Here is a 20,525-nt window from a genome sequence, read left to right as displayed (position 1 = left end):
GTGGGATTGACCGTCACATTATAACGCCCCCACAGCTGGGAGGGCGAGCATGTTTAGCGCGACGCGGGCACGAACTCGCGACCCTCGGATTACGAGTCGCACGCCTTACGCGCTTGGCCATGCCAGGCCCCTCCAGTAAGAACAATTTCCTGTAGGAAAAATTAAAATTGAAATGATATTTATAAAAACAAAATACCAAAAGCTTTTATTTGCAGTCTGTTATTTAACTAAGAGTAAAAGATATATAACGGAGTTACAACACCTGAGAAGTTTCTAATTCTGTTCAGGATCACATGAACAGCAGTGTCAAGGATAATTGCCCTTATCTGCAAAACTGTACATTTACAATGGAAATGACAACCGAGACTGCGCAGTGTTCCTGCTACCGGAAGAAAGTTGTTAGGTCTCAAATATCGCGAGACTCACTTTTCACTTTTTGTATGTGCACGTGCTAAAGAAAGCTGGAAAAAAATATTGATAATGACGTCATTCGAGACCTGATACCTTAGTTTCTAAAAGCACTCACTATAAAAAACCAGAAGAAAGCGGATAAAAAACAGCGCGGAATACACTAAAATTACGTAATAGGGAAAGTTGACGGAAACAAGCGCGGTGTCTATTAGAATTACGTAATAAAAGCTTAGAAAACAGAAGGAAACAGTCGAATTCAAACTCATATCGTCATTCAAAATACATTTAATCATAATGCAAAAAAAACTAATTACTAATTATTAATTACTAATTACCTAATTATTAACCTAATTACAGTGGTTCATAAGTACATATACTCACACACAGCTATATTTTGTTACAAAATAATATTATAAATGTTGAAGAATAAACGTGTGTACTTCTAAGTTTCGCTGAATAACCTATGTTTATTTTTACTGTTTAAAACAGTCCCTCCCCGAGACAATAGCAAACCTACGGATCTACAATGATAAAATTCGGTGCTCGATTCCTCGCGGTGCACATTGCAGATACCCCAGTGTGGCCTTGCACTAAAACAGTTTTTTTTAGAGAGAAACTATGATATTTTAATCTTTACTGGAAGAGGTAGCTAACAACAACAACAAAACCCGTCACGAACCTGTTGTAATATTGTTTTTGTTGGGTGAGTTCTTTCAAATTAGGCCCGGCATGGCCAGGTAGTTAAGACACTCGACTCGTAATCTGAGGGTCGCGGATTCGAATCCCTCCTCACACCAAATATGCTCGCTCTTTCCTCTGTGGGGGCGTTATAATGCTACTATGCTACTACTGATCCCACTATTCGTTGGTAAAAGACTAGCCCAAGAGTCGGCGGTGGGTGGTGATGACTAGCTGCTTTCTCTTCCGTCTTACACCGCTAAATTAGGTACGGCTAGCGCAGATAGCCCTCGTGTAGCTTTGCGCGAAATTCAAAATAAACGAAACCAATCTTTTAAAATTACTTGGTGAAGATAATTCAAAGTCTTGCTCATCAAGGCCAGGTGGTTAGGGAGCTGAACTCGTCACTTGAAGGTCGAGGGCTTGAATCCCCGTCACACCAAACATGCTCACCCTTTCAGCCGTGGGTGCGTTATAATGATACACTCAATCCCACTATTCTTTGGTAAAAGAGTACTTCAAGAGTTGATGGTGGGTGGTGATGACTAGCGGCCTTCCCTCTAGTTTTACACTGCTAAATTAGGACGGCTAGTGCAGATAGCCCTCGTGTAGCTTTGCGCGAAATTCAAAAACAAAACAAAACAATTTAAAGTCCATTCCACCTAACAACAACAAATAATTGTATTTCTTTTCCAGTATTTCTACAGACTTGTACCCTCTTATAATTTGTAGGCCTGGTTTACAAATGTCTTTCAAACGGAATTAATATGTTAATTGAGCCATGACTAACGTAAAAATAAACTCATACTAATCTAGTTTCTTCACTGAAACATTCGCAAAAAAAAATAAAGGAGTGTTTTCTTTGTTACCTTAAATATTTGATTGGCCAACACGAACCATGATCTGATGTTTTACTTCTAGATATTCTTTCTATCACGTTTAGAACTTTCCATGTATTCTAGGCATACTTTTATGAACTTTTCGATCTTAGCGACATACGCCCTCTAACATCGAAATCAAAAACCTTGAAAATATAGCTTATAAGAAAAATACAGCTTATAAGAAATCCCTGAGCTATTATAATCAAATGGTGAGATTTAACGTTCACCTTTATAATGCAGCTACGGTATAAAAGTGTAGAGTGCGATTTTGAGACAACAAGACGCGAACTTTCGGACTTACAGACAAGTACGCTAATTACCAGTCTCGCTCGGCCCCTCGCGTTCTGCCCCAGTGTAACATCTGTACTTGTAAGTCGAGAAAGGACGCGGGACATCTTTTTCCTCTTCTCTCTATATATATATAATGGCTTCGTTGACAGAAATCGTACAAATATTAGTTCATTCGGTTTCAAAGTATGCAGTTTTGTATTTTCATATTTATACAGCAAACCACCATTTTCTTTGTACAGGTAGCTAACCCTATAGAGGCTGACGAAACGAATTCCGTAAAGAAAGTGTTAGGTGAGCAGGTGACAAGGTAGGGGAACTGATGTAGGGGTCTAAGGAGTTATTTAGTTCTCGAGACCTTCCGGTATCGAGCACTCCGCTTGAACGCGTGTGCCTGAAACCAGTCCACGCTTCTAAGGCAGAATGAAGAAGTCTAACTTGTGAATGCTTGTGTTGTTCCATTCAGTTAATTGATGTATTTGCGCACAGTCTTATTGCTTTTGAGACGCACACTACCTTTTTTAACAAGAAAGAAAAAGGACATTGTCTAGTCTTCTTCGGTTAGGAGGTAAGAAAAATATAATAGATGTTTTAAACTTTCCTTTTGTATACAAATTACAAAACACATACACCCCCTAAATACAGTTGCCATTACGTTCCCTGGTCGTTCGCAGCGTTTATTTCTGCCGATTCCGGTGTTATGTCCAAACACACTTATGGCGTTGAAACCAACATTTTGGCTTGTTGCTCTGTAGTAGTTGTATAAGGTTCACTTAGGCTGTAGACGGTAAAGATCTGTCCAGATACAGCGATTTTTTTGTCCTGTCAACCGTTTGACGTCTCTAAATTATAAGAAGAAAATGAAATTGATATAAGTTTATTCCTTCTTTAATAATACAGAGACTATGAAATTTTATATACATTAAATATGCTAATTAGATATAATTATAAGAGTGATACTTAACGCTGCCCCGTCGAACAGAGCGCCTTTTGTTACAAACAATTTTTGCTTTTTGTATCCGTTTCTTTAAAACAACTGAGATTTCTTTTGAGAGTGTATCAGAAACTTATGAACAATGAAGCCTGCTTGTGTAATCATATAGAGGACACGGGCTCTAATTTGTCAATGAATTAAGGTTTAAGAGTTTCACAAAACGAATATTGCTCTCATAAGGCATTATGTTGTTATTCCTATATTGCTCCTCAATGTACCATAAAGACATCCTTTATGTCTTTAACAAGATGCTGTTTTAAAGTTAAATTATTTACTGAATTCAGCACAGACAAAAATTAAAAGTTAAATTTTGTTTGAGAAATTATTTATTTGTCTTTTTTTCTCTTCATCTTCTTGTAAAAATTCAACAGTGATACGGTCCGACATGGCCAGGTGGTTGAGGCACTCGACTCGTAATCTGAGGGTCGCGGGTTCGAATCCAAGTCACATCGAACATGCTCACTCGTTTAGCGGTGGGAGCGTTATAATGTTACGATCAATCCCACTATTCGTTAGTAAAAGAGTAGCCCAAGAGTTGGCGGTGGATGGTGATGACTAGTTGCCTTCCCTCTAGTTTTACACTGCTAAATTAGGGACGACTAGCGCAGATAGCCCTCGTGTAGCTTTCCGCGAAATTCAGACCAAACAACAGTGATACAGAGTATTCGTTTTTTATTTATATATCTTATAATATCAGAGATATTGAATTACGAATATTCATTACACATGTATATATATATTTCTTTAAATTGAATATATGTATATTATAAGTATTTTTCTTAAAAGTATTTCTGGCATATTTTACAGATAAATCATTCAGTTGCGTAGTGGTTCTTGAATGACTATTATTTCAATTCAAGATATTAAAGTTTCTATTTTTCAGAGAAGCCTTGTTTCAGTGATTTGGTTTGTTTTGAATTTCGGGCAAAGCTATACGAGGGCTATCTGCGCTAGCCATCCCTAATTTAGCAGTGTAAGACTAGAAGGAAGGCAACTAGTCATCACCATCCACCGCCAACTCTTGGGCTACTCTTTTACTAACGAATAGTGGAATTGACCATCACATTATAACGTTCGCACGGTTGAAAGGGTGAGCATGTTTGGTGTGACGTGGATTCGAAGCAGTGACCCTCGGATTACGAGTCGAGTGCCTTAACCACTTGGCCATGCCAGAGCCAAGCATCAAAGGACTCTGAAGTAAAAATAATACTTGATTATTCATCTTGTGAATAATCACAAAAGTCCACAACTTTTTGTTATTTCAAAAAAAAGAGGTTTTTAGAAGTCTCAAAATATCAGTTTTATTTTTTCAAAGAGCGATAAGGATTAATCAGACGTTGTTGTGAATAAGATGAAACATTTCAAAACTCAACAGATTTACGTTACTGAGTACAAATAAATACAAAAACTCGGTATTTTTGTTCCAGGATATAAAAAGTTTTTAATGATGTCACTGATACAGAAGTTGCAAAAAAAAACACACACTAGGAGTTACTTTAATAAATTAGTAAGAATACTAAATCAACTACTAGGTGGAACTGATTGTGAAATTCATAAAATCAACAATGTTTCCTGCGATCTCGAAGTAATCCAACGTGGCCATCGATAAAGGACGCTGTCTACAACTTTTTGTTTTACACACGATGTTCAACATGGCGACCCACGATAAAGAATACGGTTAAAAAAAAAGTTTAACACTTGTTTTTTTGAGCTGATAATAAATACACATCTAATTGAAACAAGAAATAAATAGCATGGCAGATTCTGACACTTTACATTTCAAGGATAAAACTAACATTTAGAATGTGTATATAAAAAATAAAGGATTTTCTGTAAGAGACGTCAACCTACAGCTCGAGAAAACGTGGACCACTCAGTACAGTCACATCTGACGTCATAGCGATGTCCTTGATAGCATCATTTATGTCCTTTCGTTTACAATTACTCTTTATTTAAGTTGTTGTTGTTAATTATTGGTGAAAGTTGGATACCTTAGCGTATTAAAGATATATAAATATATATTTAAATGACGTAAATATTATTAGAATCACCTTTTCGTTTTATTCTCGTCACACCACATATCAGCATGTATGTTCAAGTAAAAAATCAACCAGCCCATTCGAGTTCAAAATTCTTTAAAACCGGTGGCTGATGTCATGGTGGTACTTATTCACAAACAACCTTCCTAACACATACACACTCGCATATATAGCTCGTCTAGATAATGCGTCAACGGAGATTTTTTTTGGATTATTTTATATGTTTTCTTTACATTTTTTTGTTAAGCTGTTCACCGCTGAGACAGCGGTAAGTCTTCGGATTTACAATGCTAAAATGAGGGGTTCGATTTCCTTCAGTGGACACAACAGATAGCCCTCTGTGGTTTCTCTACAAAAGCTCATATAATTTTTATTTTTTTTTGATTCCATACAGTTTTATATTAATACTAGGGTTTTCTCGATTTTTAACTAAAATATTCACATATAAATCTATGGCTTTTAAAATGAATTGTTTGTTTGTTGGGGGGTGCAACGTAATTTACAAATTATCTTCTTTTTATTCAAATTTTTGTTTGTTTTCGAAATTAAGCGCGAAGCTTCGCAATGGGCTATCTGTGCTCTGCCTACCATGGGAATCAAGTCCGGTTTCTTGCGATGTGGGGGGGCTTGTTTACAGATTATCTATATGTATACTTTGTATATCGAACTATTTTATCGCCGTGAATACCTTACGTGTACGCATTGTTTTACAATAGGGCACATTTTTTCATCCATGTGTACACATTACTTATCCACATCTTATGCATTAGGGCACATTTTCACTGCGTTATATGGTGCGGATTATAACAAATCTCACTCCTTGATAAAGATTCAAATGATTTTATTTCTAAGAATACTAATTCCACGACTAGTTTTCCTTGTAGATGTGACATTCCCAACACTTTTGGGTGCTATCATCACATATAATATTCGTTATGAATTTAAGATTACGACTGGGAACTGGCAATGAAAATGTAAAATAAAAATAATTTTAAGGTTTAATTTACATCAAATTCATTATCGTTTTATAGTGCTGATTTTAATCGCTTATTTACAACTAGTGTAATTAATATAATAATATTTTGAGGCTTTTTTAACTATTTGGAGAAATATGGTGTCAAGGTGTTGATTTGTTGCTTTTACACCTTTTTTTTTAAATTATGGAATTTTCATTTTTCTATTTTATTGTTTTTTTTTGTAATTAAGCACAAAGTTACACAATGAGTAATCTGTGCTCTGCCCACATAGAAACCCGGTTTCTAAAGTTGTAAGTCCACAAACATACCGCTATGCCATTGGAGGGATTTTTCTATCTTATATACTTACTACTAGCCTAGCTAGCTACTTGTCAGCTTTCTAAATATGTTACTGAAGTTTATGAGAAGGGTATGTGCAAGAGTTTAAGATTTTTAATTTGTCCGGCATTCATGTATTTACAATATATACCGTAAGACAAGGTAATTAATTTACTAACTTATGGTACATGTGGTCTTAAATATGTTAGACAAACAACTAATCCTTTGCATCTAAGGATTAACCTGTGTATATCTCACAGTAATAATGGATTTCCTCATTTAATTTTAAATAGATCATTTCAATAAGCAATCATTTAATATTGTCAAAATCATTATTTTGGATAAAACCTATAATGAAAATCTGTTAACAGAAAGCGTATTTTATTTTAAACGAAAAAAAAACAAACTCTATGTTCCAATGGATTAAATCAAAATTTTCAGAATACAAATATTGAAGTTTTAGGTAAAAGCATCTGTATTAGAAATCTGCTTCAAATAAATAAATATAATAATATTAATAATAAACTCAATGTAGAGGTAAAGAAAAAATAAAAATAAATTGATTGATTTTGAAAATGTTTGTAATAATCTAGATTCTGCTATAGAAAGACATAATTTTGATAAAATGTATGTTAAAACAATTTTTTTGAATTAAGAAATACAAAATTTAGGTATTTTTTTAAAGATATATATCAATATTTGAATTTAAACATATACGTGTCAATGATTTAATTATATATTTAATTAAATTTAGATTAAGATGGAATCAAATATCTAAATAATAATTATTTATTAATGAAAAAATAAAAATCATATATGGTCACAGAATTTAAACACAAGATTTTCGATAACTTGTGTCTACTATTTTTAATCCACAAAAGTGTTCAAGATAATTTTTTCCTGTAAAAATCAGTTCAGCCTATAGCTATTTTTAAATATAATAAATGTATAGGACCTCTTATCTTGAACTACAAAAAAATATTGAAGAATTTAATCCAACAGAAGTTAATAAATTACCATGTTATTGTCATGGCAATGTATTTAAGGACCCTTTTCATAATCACGTAGTTATAGGTAATTTAGAAATTATCAAAAAATAAAGAATTACAATCGATATCGAAAAAGAAACTAAATTTATAATTAAAAAACAACTAATGAAGGCGAAATATTAAAAGATTTGGAAAAAAATAGTATTGATAATTACATTATCAAATTAATTTAAAATCGTATTATCCTCCATGTCGCCCCCTAGTGGCACAACGGTATTTCTACGAACTCACACCACTGAAAACCGGGTTTCAATATCTCTGGTGGGTAGAACACTGGTAGTCCAATGTGTAGCTGTGTGCTTAATTCTAAACAAACATGTTCTCCAAGTTTAATTTTTATCAATTCCATAAGCAATCGTCTGAGAAAATTAAACCTATTTCAATACAAAATCAAAAAATGCAGGAGGAATTTATTATTACTTCTACTGATAAAACAGGTAACAACTTTGGCTTTATATGTAAAAAACTGTATGCACAAATTCAAATTAAAGAAATCAACACTACAAGTACATTTAGCAAAATTACTTTAGTTTTTCATTTGTTTCCATATATAAGTCAACGAAGTGGAAGCCTTAAACCAATATAATTTTCTGTGATCCCTAAGAGATCCAACACGGCCATTGATAAAATACTGTGTAGAACTTTCTGTTTTTCGTACAAAGTTCGACGGATTTACAACGTTAAAATCAGGGGTTCGATACCCCTCGGTGGACTCAGCAGAGAGCCCGATGTGGCTTTGTTATAAAAAAAAAAGACGGGGCCCGGCATGGCCAAGCGTGTTAAGGTGTTCGACTCCTAATCCGAGGGGCGCGGATTCCAATCCCAGTCACACCAAACATGCTTGCTCTCCCAGCCGTGGGGACGTTGTCAATCCCACTTTTAGTTGGTAAAAGAGTAGCTCAAGAGTTGGCGGTGGGTATTGATGACTAGCTGCCTTCCCTCTAGTCTTACACTGCTAAATTAGGGACAGCTAGCACAGATAGCCCTCGAGTAGCTTTGCGCGAAATTCAAAACAAACAAACAAACAATAAGAAAAACACACACGCGAAGTTCGACATGGCGACTTATGATGGAGAATACAATCTTTTGGTTTTGATCAAATGTTTTACAAATGTTGTTGTTTTCAAATATTAACATAAATGTAAATCTAAATAAACTGTTAAAATTGTGTTATTAAATATAAAGAGAAGATTAGTCCGCCGTAAGTTTACGAGCTTACAATAAGTATAATCCTGGTGTCGTTTATCTGCCGTGAACAAAACGCAGATATTCCATTTTGTTACTTTACTCCGAAACAACAGTCACTTTGGTGAATATAGACCTGTTGCAAGAGTTTATTTTTGTTTGTTTCGAGTTTCTCAAAACAGCTGTTTGTAGGACACCTCCCACGTTCCTGTTTACATATACTTCAACAACTTGAGTAACGCAGTTTCTACTGTTTGAAAGGCTATGCACAGCTGAAGGTTTACTCTCATCAGTTATCTGATGTTTTCCACGCATGTTTCAAGAGAAACGGTCCGATTTGTAACTGCTCTTTTTCAAGTTTGTTAGTCTATAAAAAAAGAGAATATGTAAGATTTTTTCTTTTAATTCCAAAAGGAGTGTCAACTTGAGAATATCAATTAATACTAAAAAAATCTGGAGGACTTTGATGTAATGTTTGTTTTCAAATTCAATTCATTATTTAAGCCTTAAATCTGTAGTTCTACACTTCATTTTCGCAATATGTACATATTTCTACCATTAATCAAACATATAGGCTATTACTTTAATGTAGAAACAGTAACTCAAAATAACTACACTCGTAACAACCTATAAAATTGCACGTGCACTAAATAAAGAAGACAAGCACAATTTATCTTTCCATGTTTTAGTCTTTCTGTATTTCACGTCAACTTATTCAGTGGTTCTCTCGACAATTTCAATTTCAAGTGATGTAGTAATTCAAAGAACATGTTGAATGGATCTCAAGTTGAATAAAACCAGTGTTGAGAAAACTGTCAAAACTTACTCTCATCAGTTGCTAAAGAACCGGCCTCTAGAAGCTTCACGACCTTGGTTAAATGACGTTACTCATAATTTTAAACACTACTGTATCCTCTCTTTTCCTGTGTAACTATACAATTAATTTACTAGCTTTTGTAATTACGTTTGTGAAGTTCTACCGAAATGATGTATGTTCATTGTTAACAGGGATAGTATATGAGTTATAATACTACATTGCCAACAAGTAAAAAAAAAAAGTCTCCCCGTGGGACAGCGGTAAGTCTATAGACTTCCAACATTAAAATCCATCGTTCGATTTCTTGCTATGGTTGCGCTCTAAAAACAAACAAAGACTTTAAAACTTTCCTTTAACTTCATGAGCTTTTTATGCTATAATACATCATCGTAAAACAGCAGATTACATATCGGTAAGTCGTTATTGTACCAAAATATTACAGAACAGAAAATTTATAATCCAAAAAAAATAATTTATCCATTACCTTGGATGATGATCAAGTTTATTTTTGTATTTGAAGGTGAAAAATCTACAAATTTAGTTTTATTTACACACGCGTGGCCCGTCATGGCCAAGCGTGTTAAGGCGTGCGACTCGTAATCTGAGGGTCGCGGGTTCGCATCCCCGTCGCACCAAACATGCTCGCCCTTTCAGCCGTAAGGGCGTTATAATGTAACGGTCAATCCCACTATTCGTTGGTAAAAGAATAGCCCAAGAGTTGGCGGTGGGTGGTGATAACTAGCTGTCTTCCCTCTAGTCTTACACTGCTAAATTAGGGACGGCTAGCACAGATAGCCCTCGAGTAGCTTTGTGCGAAATTCAAAAAACAAACATAAAACAATGCACACGCGTCTTTTAATTTGCAAGATCTATTGAGTTCAAGGACATTCTTCATTAAGCAGTTACGATGAATACATGTACTGAACTCTCGATAATGAACAAGATACATCTCTAGAGAGTACAGAGGGAATTAACCAAGTTAAAGTAAAAACAAATGACTGCATATCTGTGTTATCTGGCTAGTGTATACATAAAGTGTGTAGAAAACTGTACATATACTGAACTAAAACGAAAATAATGTAGTCCTAACACAGTAGGCTACAAGGAATTAATTATTTCAACAACAGAGGGACCTACTGAAGATATTTCTTTGTTATTCCGCCATGAAATGTGCAGCTGTTTTTTGTCTCCTTACTCAGGTTGATGTACTGAAAGCAGACAAACCATTGGTAGCAGATACCATGTGGATAGTTATCAATGTTGTTTTTGTAGCACCCTCTGCTGAGCACACAATAAACATTCTTGACTATGGTTTAGTTTCGTAGCGCATCCCTTGGAGACACAGCATGAAATGTAATGCCATCTGTATGTCTATACTGTCTTTGTAATACCTGGATATGGTAAGGTGATGATTGTATTTAATGAATACAAAGATGGCCCATCTACTAAGGATATAGCCCAAGATAGACAAACAAGATAAAATATGGTTCATACTTAATTAATTTTCTCATAACAAGTCAAATAAAAAGAGAATGCCATTGCTGTTCGGTGACAGACTACAATGTAGTGTATACAAATTGCATCATACAACAAGACATGTAGATTTACTGATTGTCCAAACACCCATTGTATCATTGGATCGATTGATGCTTGCTTATTAGTAAGAACACATTTCTTGTTATTTTGTGTTACCATGCAGGATTTGATGCTCATAAGATCCTTTTTTGTTTTTTAGAAAAAGAAACAAATAAAGTTTTAGAAATGTCAGAGAATACTGGACATATATTCAGCCAAGGCATTTCTTGGCCTAGCTGTATGCAACAATATTTTGTTTGTGCATTCAATACTAATATATGGCACAACATTCAGTGTTTTTAGTACTGAAATAGAAACCTCGCTTCGACTCTTTATGGAAAACCAAATTTCCAGAGGTAATTATCTTGTCTCTCTTATTATAGATTTGGCAAATGAACTAAATTAATGCAGCTAGTGAAAAGCATCAGTATGTTATACAAGGGAAAGAAAAACAAGAGCTTGAGTTCTTGCGATATAATATTTTTGCCATAAAGTGGTATTAATGAAATATGTCAAACCAAATGTTTCACCCTCAATATCTGCAGATGCTAAATGTCATTCAACATCTGCAGATGCTAAATGTCATAACCTTCGTGCGTATTATTATGTCAAACAATGGGTGGAGTCCGAGGAAATATGGATCGACAAGACTGGGGATGGATTATTCTACGGCGGCTAAATTATGGATCGACATTCCGATGGGTCACCTGCACCAGTTTCATTGCTTAATGTAATTGTAAAATAAATTGTCCAAGTCTACGATGCGGTTGCAGGAACCATGGACTTCTGTATTCATCACCTAGCAGAGAGTGTCGTGGGATAATATTAGTTGTGACAATTTCATATGTCCCGACCCTGTCGACAAAATGACAACGTATGTTAATGTCTGTCTGCATTCTTTTTGACTACCGTTTGAAATCAGTTTTGTAGTTTACAAGTTATTTCTACAATTATTTGCTTGATTAAAACCTATTACTGCGCTACAAAGAACAAAGTGATACTCCTTTGAAAGTTTTGTTTTATAGTGAACCCTATTTAAAGAACACAAGATGTAAGCTTTTGTTTTCTGTAAACGTATGAATGGTAAAGAAGCATCAGTTTTCCGCGTTTGTATTCGTTTGATTAAAAAAAAAACACGTTATCTTGAAGAAAGTAAAACTGTTATCAATACGTGAAAGGACATGTCAAAAACTTTAAGACTACTTTGTTGGTTCAAAAATAGTCTAGGGCTAAAAATTATATCATTTTCCCTAAAATTTACGTTTTAAACTCCTAAAAATAACATATCTTAACAAAAAAAAGTGTATCTCATCACATGAATCATGTTTTATCAAAAACAATCAAGAAACAAAATATTTATCCCCACTTATCTTTAAGAAAATGCATTTTTTACCCCCAAAAAAGATATATTCCACTCCAGGACATTTCATATTTTCAAAAACATACAATGTCCAATCGAATGCACCATATTTCATTAATATTGCAATTCGTTTGGTAATAGAAAACATTTGTGTTGAATTCTAAACTGTACTTTCTTGAAAAGAACATTTAGTTTCTAATAACACAAAAATTGTTTGTTTTGAATTTCGCGCAAAGCTACTCAAGGACTATCTGCGCTAGCCGTCCCTACTTTAGCAGTGTAAGACTGGAGGGAGGGCAGCTAGTCATCACCACCCACCGCCGACTCTTGGGCTACTCTTTTACCAACGAATAGTGAGATTGACCGTCACTTATAACGCCTTCACGGCTGAAAGGGTGATTATGTTCAGCTCTGGGATTGGATCTCGCACTCTTCAACACAAGAGTCAGATGTCCTAACCACCCTTAATTATAATACGGATTAGTTCAATTTAATGTAAGCATCTCAGTTATCTTAGGAAAATTCATTTCTATTTTTACGAAGTTATAATTATCTTTATTTCATTTCTCTTAATACGTGTATTTGGTCTTTTTTTTTCTTTCTTCTATTTTTTGAGACATAAATTCGACTTTTTAAAAATATATCCACTAAAAAGGTAAATTCTGTTTTATATACTTATAGGGTAGGGTAAAAAAAATGACACTGTGCATATAAAAACACTAGAAGTGAGCGTTTGGACATACGCACATACAAAAATGTTATAATTTCCTGTATGAAGCTATGACTAATAGTAGGGTAAAGTTGTTACAACAGAGTGATGTGGGTGAGTCACGATGTCGCCAACAATGAAGTGATTCGTTCGTTTATCACCCTTGCATATTGAAGTTATCAGTAAGTTCTGGGCAGGCGTTTCGCGATCTATTGGGTTGAGGAATAATTCGTGAGCGTTTTTTCAAGTTAACAAAATATATTCATAAATGAAACGCTTTCGCAAAATATTTCATGTCATTTGGTAGATAATTTTTTGCTCTAATAGATGGTGTGTTTGATTTTCATATGTCTTTAATTTTTGCTTTCATTTTCAGTTCATTAAATGGAATGTCAAGTGGACAAAATCGAGCATTTTCGACACCATCTGCTTTTCGCATTTAATTTCTTGCAATTTCTTTGAAAAAATGCATACTATATACCTAGGTATTACATGAAATAAATTATCATAATAAATGTTTTGGGTGTAATGTGTTCATGCATTGAAGTATTGTATAGTCTTGCATGTAATGCTTGAATGAATTTATTTAAAAACGCTCACGAATTATTCCTCAACTTAATAGAATCTATGAGACTAGTATACATGTATGTAAGTGTGCAACTAGTGCTGTTGTTATTTAACATTATTTTCATTTCACTAACACTTTAATTATCATAAATAGTAATCAGACTTTCGAATTTATTTTAATGTCATTATCTACTTTATTCTCACTATAACACTGAGATAGAACAAAAGCACCGACGTAAAGACGAAAGCGAAACTTTAAAGGCATGCTCTCATGTTCCAAATAATAGTGCAGGTAGGAAAAAATCAGACCTCAACTTTAATAATTGTACAGATAGAGATTGTAGTATTAAGTTGCATTCTGTACTTTTATGTTTGTTTGTTAAAGATGGCCGAAAAAAAAATCGTACAGACCCAAATAAATATCGTGTAGGGTGTAAAATTTCTCTAAAATTAATAACCATACAGGTACGATTAGTTGGAACATGAGAATAGTTGTGTATGCTATTACGACGTATAAACCAAACTGTCTGGTCTATATTATCCACTGAACTAGTTTATATATTACAAGATATATCATTTGTGTGCATATCCATTTTGAAGGATTTTGCCTAAGAGGTTTCCACAGTGAACACTGAATACTTATGTTACGTAACCACCTTGTATACAAACATCACAATCAATATTAATTAATTTATTGCAATAATTTAGTCTTTATTAAACTTCCAACCTGAATAATATATTTAAGCAACTGATAAAATTCATTGCTTCTTAGAAATTTTAGCTATCTTTATAGCTGGTGTGAAAAGTATGTTTTACGAAATTTATTAAACGAAACATTGTCAATGAATTTTGATCGCGAGTTTACTTGGCATAGTCATGATAATAGACCCCCTTTTTTTGTTACAAATAATTTAGTTTTTGAAGAAGTGAAAAATTTATGAAAATAATTTGTCAGTGAAATATCGTTGTGTATATTATTAATTTCTGGATATTGTTGTTTACACATATAAAAAAAATTCATTTAATGCTGTTTTTTTCTTACAGGTTTTTCACCATGTCTATTACAAAAATTGTACTTGTTACTCTACTAGGTGGCGTAGCTTGTTTAGTGTTCTTGCAGTTTCATCTCGACCGTTGGATTGGTTTTAGAAACAGCGCCATCTACATTAAGTATCATCAAACGTCTATGATAGGTAGGTACTCTTATAAACTTTCAAGAAATTAAACAACGTCTGCTCTTTTATATGCAAAAACGGCTCGTTTGGGCTGAGAATACACTTTACATAGAAGAGCGAACACACCCAAACGAGCCGTTTTTGCATATAAATTTCTCAACAAGTGGGTTTCTCGTCATCACTGAACGTCTGCTCTTAAAGAAGGACTCGTATTCTTCAAAAACATTCATTTTTATAATCTAGTATTCACATATAAAATGTTGCGTTTTTGTCGCGATAATAGTTACCAAATTATTAGTTGGGTAATATAAACACAGGTTTAGTATAATAACTTATACTAAACACGTATAAGTTTAGTAGGCTTCTTGCTTTGTGCTCTTAATTAATAGCGCACATGAATCTGAGAATGTCATTCAGTACTTGTAAGTAATTGTTTTACCAGTTTAATTTTGTAAGTATTGCCGCATCTAATCAACATCGTTTGTAAATTCACGACGAACCTTGATGTAAAACCAACTAATAATTTCACTTAACGTTATAACAAAGAGAACTAAAGAATATATTAACGAAAAAACATACTACGGGGATAGAAGTTGGACGTTTACTACAGATATCCACGTTTTTTTGGTAATATAGGTATGTGTATATAAATGTCTACACGGCTGAGTTTAGATCGAGGAATTCACAAGACGGGAGTAACCACTGTACTTAATGATATTATAAAACAAAGAAATGTGGATCAAAAAGGCTAACCAGGACCAACCAGATGGAGACCTGCAACAAATTGTACCTTAGGCGTGGTAGACGAAGTGCAGTATTTCGAAAATCAAGAAACGTAAATGTTAGGGGCAGAAACCGACTCATGTGCCCCAGGCAAAAGTACGTAACATAAACAGGATCTCTATCTGGAAGTGAGACCAGCAGAATATGTTTATTTTAAATCATACTTCTTCTTGTAGCATACTTTAAACAGCTGGAGAATAAAGTGTGTAGAATCCACTAGTTGGACTGTGGAAAACAAATTGGGGGAATGGTGTATTTTGGACGTAACAGTATTACGTAACGTCGCTTTTGCAAAAGAATCTAAGTTGTAGAGCTCGGTAGTTAAATAAAGTATGACAAAATGTGCCTACATGATCTGTAACGACTTGATAAGGCTTCAAAATATTTTATGATTTTAATAAAGCATGCTCAGTGCTTTGTAATAGAGGAATTTACATTGCTTCGACCACTGTTACTCATTCAGAAAAATATAATAAATCGGTAGGGTACCTCTGCGCATATAAACTAATCATCTGTTTATTGTGAGATCAGTTATTCTATATTATTCTAAGAACTTGTGAGCGGAAACATGGAAACATAAGGTCACTGCAAAACGCAACAAAGTATCATTGGTGCTCATTGAAATAATACGTAATTTATAGTATTAAAAATTAACGTTTTTGCAATCCCGTAGCTGTATTAAATGTGGTTAATTATTTACATATGGTGTATGTAAAAACGAAGTTACGGTTATAGCTTCCTAATCTAATTTCGTTAATTAATGGCAAATAACTTATTTAGATTAAACCACTTGAAAACCATTAATCTGTGAGTGGTAATAGACAGTTTATACTTTATCTTTCACTATATTTGATCGTTGAGCAACGAGAATCAAGCTAAAAGTAGTTCTTTATAATTTTGTTTGAAGATTGACAGTTTTCCGAGTATGTTGTTGTTTTAGAGTTACGTTGTGCTATGTTTCATGAAAGAGAAACACTAGTTTCTTCGTGAGTCTTTATTACTGTTTTTTTTCTTTTTAACGGTTTTCAGGAAATGAAAGTGATTTCAAGACAACTTTTCAGGAATCTGAAAACACTTCTTCTGGCACAGTGGTCGCTAAAACTGATAAATATTCGGAGTCTTCAGTTTCTATTGGTGATCATGACTTACAAAATCACAGGTTAAATACTCTTTCTCCGAAATCTGATATCAAAATCACTGCTCAGAGTTCTCTCTCAAAGAATCATAGCGATTTTAAAGAACTGAATACTGACATTTCGAGTTCCAAAGTCGACCAAAATTCAGACGAGTTAAATAGTAACAAAATTAGACAAATTTCGAACCAAAAACTTTTAAGTACTACTGGTCTGTTGACTCTTCACTCAAACTCTACGGATCAACAAAAAAGCCAAAGTTTTAACAAAAAGTTTCGTTTGTCAAATCTACATCAAAATAAAAGTGTCTATTCGTCCGTAAGACCGTCGAGCGATGAACCCAACAGGAAATATATCAAGGTAGCTCAAAGCTCAGATATTAAGATTAACGACACAAACCAACAGTCAAATGCTACATCTACTAACAGAGGAAAAATATTCGGGGCAAAGCAGTATGAAAAAACATCCCGAAAACTAGGTCCTCAATCCAGCGATTCTAGTCAAAACTTGATATTAAATAAAACAAGTAAATCAGAGGTCGGCCTACCAAGCATCAAACCATTATCTACTAAAATACTAAAGAAGTTAGAGCAAATAGTTCAGCAAACAGGATCCGTCTTGAACAAAGGAACGTTCTTAACAAATCAGTCCAACCTTTTTTTGAGTCATTTACCCGAGATAAGTCCCGAGAATGTGACTTTTATTTTGCTAGTAACGTATTTCCGGTCAGGTTCCACATTTCTCGGGGAACTGCTTCAACAAAACAGAATGACTTTCTATCATTTCGAACCACTTCACTCTATGTCTGATGGTACTAGAATCTTGCACTACCAACTTCCACAAGCTTTGATCCATCTGAGGAACCTACTGCTATGTGACTTTCAGAAAGAAGATGAGTATTTCAGATGGGTCAAGCAACCAAACCATCAATTCTTATTCCTAAGGAACCAGTTTCTATGGCAACTCTGTCATTTTCAGCGGTGGATCTGTTTTACTCCCTATTTTGTTACGTCTGTTTGCAAAAGAGCTCGTACGCACGTGATGAAACTCACACGGTTGCAAATGTCACAAGTTGAAGTGTTTTTAAAACAGAACTCGGACTTAAACATACACGTTCTTTATCTCGTGCGAGATCCACGCGGCACACTTAGTTCCCGCCAAGTCCTGGATTGGTGTAAGAACAGCAACTGTTCTGACTACAGAGTACTCTGTACCGAGAATGAAGAAGATCTGGACGTGTTTTATCGACTACAAGAAGAAAATCCTTCCAAGTTTACTCTCATCAGATACGAAGATCTCGCCGTTCACCCCCAAGAACAAAGCGTGATGTTATTCAAACGTCTCCACCTTCATTACTCTAGTGAAGTGCCCAAATTTCTTGCATCGCACACAAGGCGGTCGGAAACGAACCCTTATTCTACTCGCAGGAACTCATCTGCCGTCGCATTCGAGTGGCGACACCGACTCTCGTTTTCTCAAATACAGAGTATCCAAAGGTACTGCTCCAATGTTCTGAGAACCTTAGGATATGATATACTGAATTCTACTAGCGACATTGATGGGTTACCTCCTATTTATTCTACAGCATAAACAAGAAAAGACTTGCTAATAAGTTAATACAGAAGTTGTAAATGTTCCCTGTTATAATACTGATAGGTGAAACGCGTCGTGTGTTTCGATTTAGAGTTTTTAACTCAACATGAAAGAAAGGTATTTAATAACATTTCCAAAAGTTTTAAAAGATAACAAACATGGAGATAAAAAACAACATCAAAGTATAACTCTCACGTCTATTGGTTCAGAAATCGACTGTAGAATTTGTAATGGTCGTTGTTGATCTTACTCAAATCTTTTCATTCTTCCGTGCTTTTCGAACAAAGGCATAAAATGAAAAAACAAAGAACGTTGTGTACTGCGTAAAGGAAAACACTGCATTCTGATTGGTCTCAAGTCTCGTGTGAATAAAACCAAACACAACCAATTAGATTTTACCCTTTACACTGAACTTCTTGTCCCCATTTGCTCTATATTTATAATTACCTATTATTAATAGACATAATATATACGGCCGAAATGATATTTTATAATGTTTATCATTTTAACTTTTTTTTTGGTTCAAGTTGAAAAACTATAAAGAACAACATACATCTGTAACTGATGGTTTATATGTTTCCCAGCTGGTCGTGGAAATCTCTGGATTTGGCAAAACGCGTCGTCGGCAATGGATATCAAAATATAATGTTGTTGGAGTATTGTTATTATACACTCTTCTAATTGTTGAAAAAACTCTTGCAAGGAACTAAACAAAGAATGTAGTGCTTAAAAATATACTAGGCCTAATATTTATGAGTGTGTGTTTTTCTTACAGCAAAGACACGTAGGGCTATCTGCTGAGCTCATCGAGGCGAATCGAACCCTGCTTTTAGCGTTATAAATCCGTAGACTTACCGCTGTACTAGCGGGAGGAAAATATTTATGAGAAGTATAATAATAATGTATGCTGATACACTCCAGACATTGTGAGTTCTCTGTCATGATATGTGAAAATGAATAGCCAATACTGTTAGATGTAACAGCGTGTTAACATTTTTTTTTTTTTTGTAATCATTAAATGGAAGACAAATTGTAAGCCATTTAAGAAATAAAAGAAACAAACAAGAAATCTGATCGTGAAATTACATATATGAGAAAAAATGTACAGATGTATATATGGCCCCCAGTACCATAACGGCGTGGCTGAGGATTTATACCGCTATAAACCGGGTTTGGATATCCGTGGTGTACAGAGCACACATAGCTCATTGTGTAGGTTTGGGCTTTACTACAAATATGAATATTTAATAAACATACTCACTTCATTCTCTGTTATTGTTTATTTTTCACCAAGACTTTATATAAAAGGTGAAGTGTTAGTAATATATTTAAACTAAACAGAAAATGTATAAGTTAAAAATTCAATAAAAGATTATGACAGTTGTGTGTGGCAGATGGTTTGTGATTGGATTATGAAATGACGTCACACTTCGTTCTTTGATATTTCTTTAAAGCTTTAATTGTTTTTGAAGGACAGCTAAAAACATAATAACTGCTCAAGCATAAACACATGTACGACTCTCAAGGTAACGCGAGTTATAAACCTGTTTGATCTGAAAACGTTGGCACCACCTAAAGCTGTATTAGGTGCAGTATGTAAAAACAAATAAAATTTGGTTTAATGATGGAAACTACACCTTACCGAGTAGCCTTCGTTCTTCTAAAACTACAGTACATCTGACCTTGAAGTACGAATATACTGGTGTGGACTGTATTGCTTGTAGTTAAGCCTAAACCTGGTTTCTGGCATTGCTATGCCACTGGGTGACAATAGTGTGGAATGCATTAATAGATCACTCGACTACAAATATATGTTTTTACTTTACTGACTAAACAAGTTTTATTTAAACGCCTTTCGTTTTAAAAGAAACAAGAACCTGCTAACATGGAGTCAGGTCGTGCACTATATATAGATTAATCCAATAATAACCACATACGATTGTGCTAGAACTACCTCCTCCTTCATATACTGGCTTAAAATATGCACATCTTC

General features: G+C 34.4%; 1 protein-coding gene across 2 annotated transcripts; it reads left to right on the top strand.

Moving 5' to 3' along the window:
• The first annotated feature begins 2,309 nt into the window (after positions 1–2,309).
• Positions 2,310–19,925, top strand: LOC143226475 (carbohydrate sulfotransferase 1-like). Of its 2 annotated transcripts, none has more exons than XM_076457493.1 (3): positions 2,310–2,826; positions 14,940–15,041; positions 16,836–19,925. In XM_076457493.1, exons 2-3 carry the CDS (start codon positions 15,035–15,037, stop codon positions 18,527–18,529), a joined length of 1,701 nt encoding a protein of 566 aa, XP_076313608.1. In that variant the 5' UTR covers positions 2,310–2,826; positions 14,940–15,034; the 3' UTR covers positions 18,530–19,925. The 2 variants fall into 2 exon arrangements, with proteins under 2 accessions (XP_076313608.1, XP_076313607.1); XM_076457492.1 differs by having other exon boundaries at positions 14,893–15,041.
• The last annotated feature ends 600 nt before the right edge of the window (positions 19,926–20,525 follow it).

This window comes from Tachypleus tridentatus, chromosome 9, assembly GCF_004210375.1.
Source record: "Tachypleus tridentatus isolate NWPU-2018 chromosome 9, ASM421037v1, whole genome shotgun sequence".
Classification (NCBI taxonomy): Eukaryota; Metazoa; Arthropoda; class Merostomata; order Xiphosura; family Limulidae; genus Tachypleus; species Tachypleus tridentatus.
This window is presented reverse-complemented; position numbering and strand designations above follow the sequence as displayed.